General features: G+C 27.8%; 1 protein-coding gene across 1 annotated transcript; it reads right to left on the reverse strand.

Annotated features, from left to right (window-relative positions):
- Nucleotides 1-310: 310 nt before the first annotated feature.
- LOC106754999 (protein GRIM REAPER) lies at nucleotides 311-1103 on the reverse strand. Its single transcript, XM_014637084.2, has one exon. The coding sequence runs from the start codon at nucleotides 1011-1013 to the stop codon at nucleotides 534-536; it is 480 nt and encodes a 159-aa protein (XP_014492570.1). The 5' UTR covers nucleotides 1014-1103; the 3' UTR covers nucleotides 311-533.
- Nucleotides 1104-2306: the final 1203 nt, after the last annotated feature.

A 2306-nucleotide genomic window follows, 5' to 3' on the forward strand; every position in this document is an offset into this window, starting at 1 on the left:
ACCAACTGAAAAATAAATGTACGCGCGTTAACGAACCCATATATATATATATATATATATATATATATATATATATATATATATATATATATATAAACATAAGTTTCATTTACATGATATTAATTACATGCAAATTTATTCTTCGTGAACATATATGAAACTATAAAAGACAAACATTTGTTATAATTTAAATAGAGGAACAACCATAATAACCATAAACTAAACAAATAAAACCAATCACTCAACAAAATTAAAATGTGTACATGTAATTTGAAACTATATTAGAACATTCAATCCAACGTTTTATCTAAAAATGTGATTAAATAAAAAACAAAACCACAATGGGATTTCAAATGCTAGAAAGACACTCCCATTGATTGAAACTAATAAAAAGTCACAAATTTTGGTGAGTTCTTCATGATTTTAACCAATAACAAAGTGTTGTTGGCACTTGTCACATCTTTTTATATCTGAATCTGCTGTATAGTATATGATGGATCAGAAGATCCCTAACCTTTTTGAATAACTTGGTTTCAAGCATATCCACAAACTCCACTCCCACATGAATCACCAGACGAACACTTCTTGTTGCACTTTCCACAGTGACTGGCATTGGACAAAACATTGGTACAAACTCCATCGCAGCATCTTTCTCCCTGCTTGCACTTGTTGCCACACACCTTGCAGTTGTTCTTGTCACTAAGAACATTGCGACAATGTTTCTTGCAGCAGTAAAGTAGGTCCCTCCCCTTGTTTGCTCGAACCCCATTGCAGATGTTATTAGTCTCAACATTACACTGTCTTCCTTTCTTTATTACGGTGGCCAAGAATCTGCTTCTTGGTCCCAGATGGGTTATTGGGGTGTCAAGAACATAGTCTTCTTCCACCTCTTCGTTTGTCTCGTGTTGATTTTGATCATCTACATCAGTTGCAGAAGCAAACTGAGAATCATGCAGGGTTGCAAGACTTAGCAGAAGGAGAAATGTTGTGAGCTTTAGGATTGTGTTGGCCATGGTGAAGAATGAATATGAATTTAGGTTGATAGTTAATTTCTGTAAATAGAGCTTTTGATAATGATTATGAGAATGTGTTAGCAATTTAAAGTGTGGTTTGTCGTGAAATACTCCATGATCTTAGGGGAAAACTTGCTTCTTTTAATTACTTGCAATGTTGAATGAGACAATAAGATTCATCTAAATTCTCGGTTTGAGGATAAGTGATGTGCAAGCATGATCATGTTTGTTTAATTAATGTGAATAATGGAACAAGTTAACCTGTTTTTGCTCATCTTTCAAGAAAGCTTCAAAAGTTAAGAACAAAAATTAAGTGGTAGGAATATCAGATTTAATCACTATTAAACGCAAGATATAGAAAGAAACATTATTAGGGTTTTTCAGATGAATATATATTTCAGCTTATTTTTTTATGAACTTTTTTAATATTTCTATATATACAGCAGCACGTGATAATCCTCTTTTTTTTTTTTTTTCAATTTTAATATGGGAATAATATATTTTTCAAGAATCATATTCCATAGGAGTTATAACTTTTAGAAACATGATAAACATTTAATATGTTAAAAAGATTATTTGGAAAACGTTATCATGGCTTAAGACTTTTTCAATTTTTAATTTAATTTTAGATTTCCATCCCCTTTCATGAGAACTTTTATTCCAAAACATAGTGGTTAACATTAATATATATATATATATATATATATATATATATATATATATATATATATATATAATAAAGAAAAAATTAAACCTTCTCAATCATGAGAAAAGAATCTTGTTTATTTTGAATAAGAGGTTTGAAATAACCCTAATAGGATAGATATACTACTAGTAATTAAAATTTAAATAAACCTGAAGAAAAAAATATTAGACGATGGAATAGTTATACCTACTATTAGGATTTAGCGATAAGGAGAATCCATACTAGTAAAAATATCTATCCATTTAACTAGATATATATTTGTAAATCATCATCAGTGAAATTTACGACTCTATAGGGTTATACTATTAATATTATATTTGAACATCTTTTATGACATATTTGAGTAATTTAATAGTAAGATTTTAATTTAGTTTTACTATTTCGATTCTAAATTGAAAATGTATCATTATAAATTTACTATTATGAATTTACTTTTATATTTATGCACAATGTGATTATTTTATGTATGGATATATCATGATCAATTTTTTTTTTTAAGTTTTCAGTTATGTATTATACTGTTTTTCTATTGTTTGTATTATAATATTTTCTATATATTTATGTTATTATTTATTTTGATAAATATG

The sequence above is a fragment of the Vigna radiata genome, unplaced genomic scaffold (genome assembly GCF_000741045.1).
Source record: "Vigna radiata var. radiata cultivar VC1973A unplaced genomic scaffold, Vradiata_ver6 scaffold_303, whole genome shotgun sequence".
Taxonomy (NCBI): domain Eukaryota; kingdom Viridiplantae; phylum Streptophyta; class Magnoliopsida; order Fabales; family Fabaceae; genus Vigna; species Vigna radiata.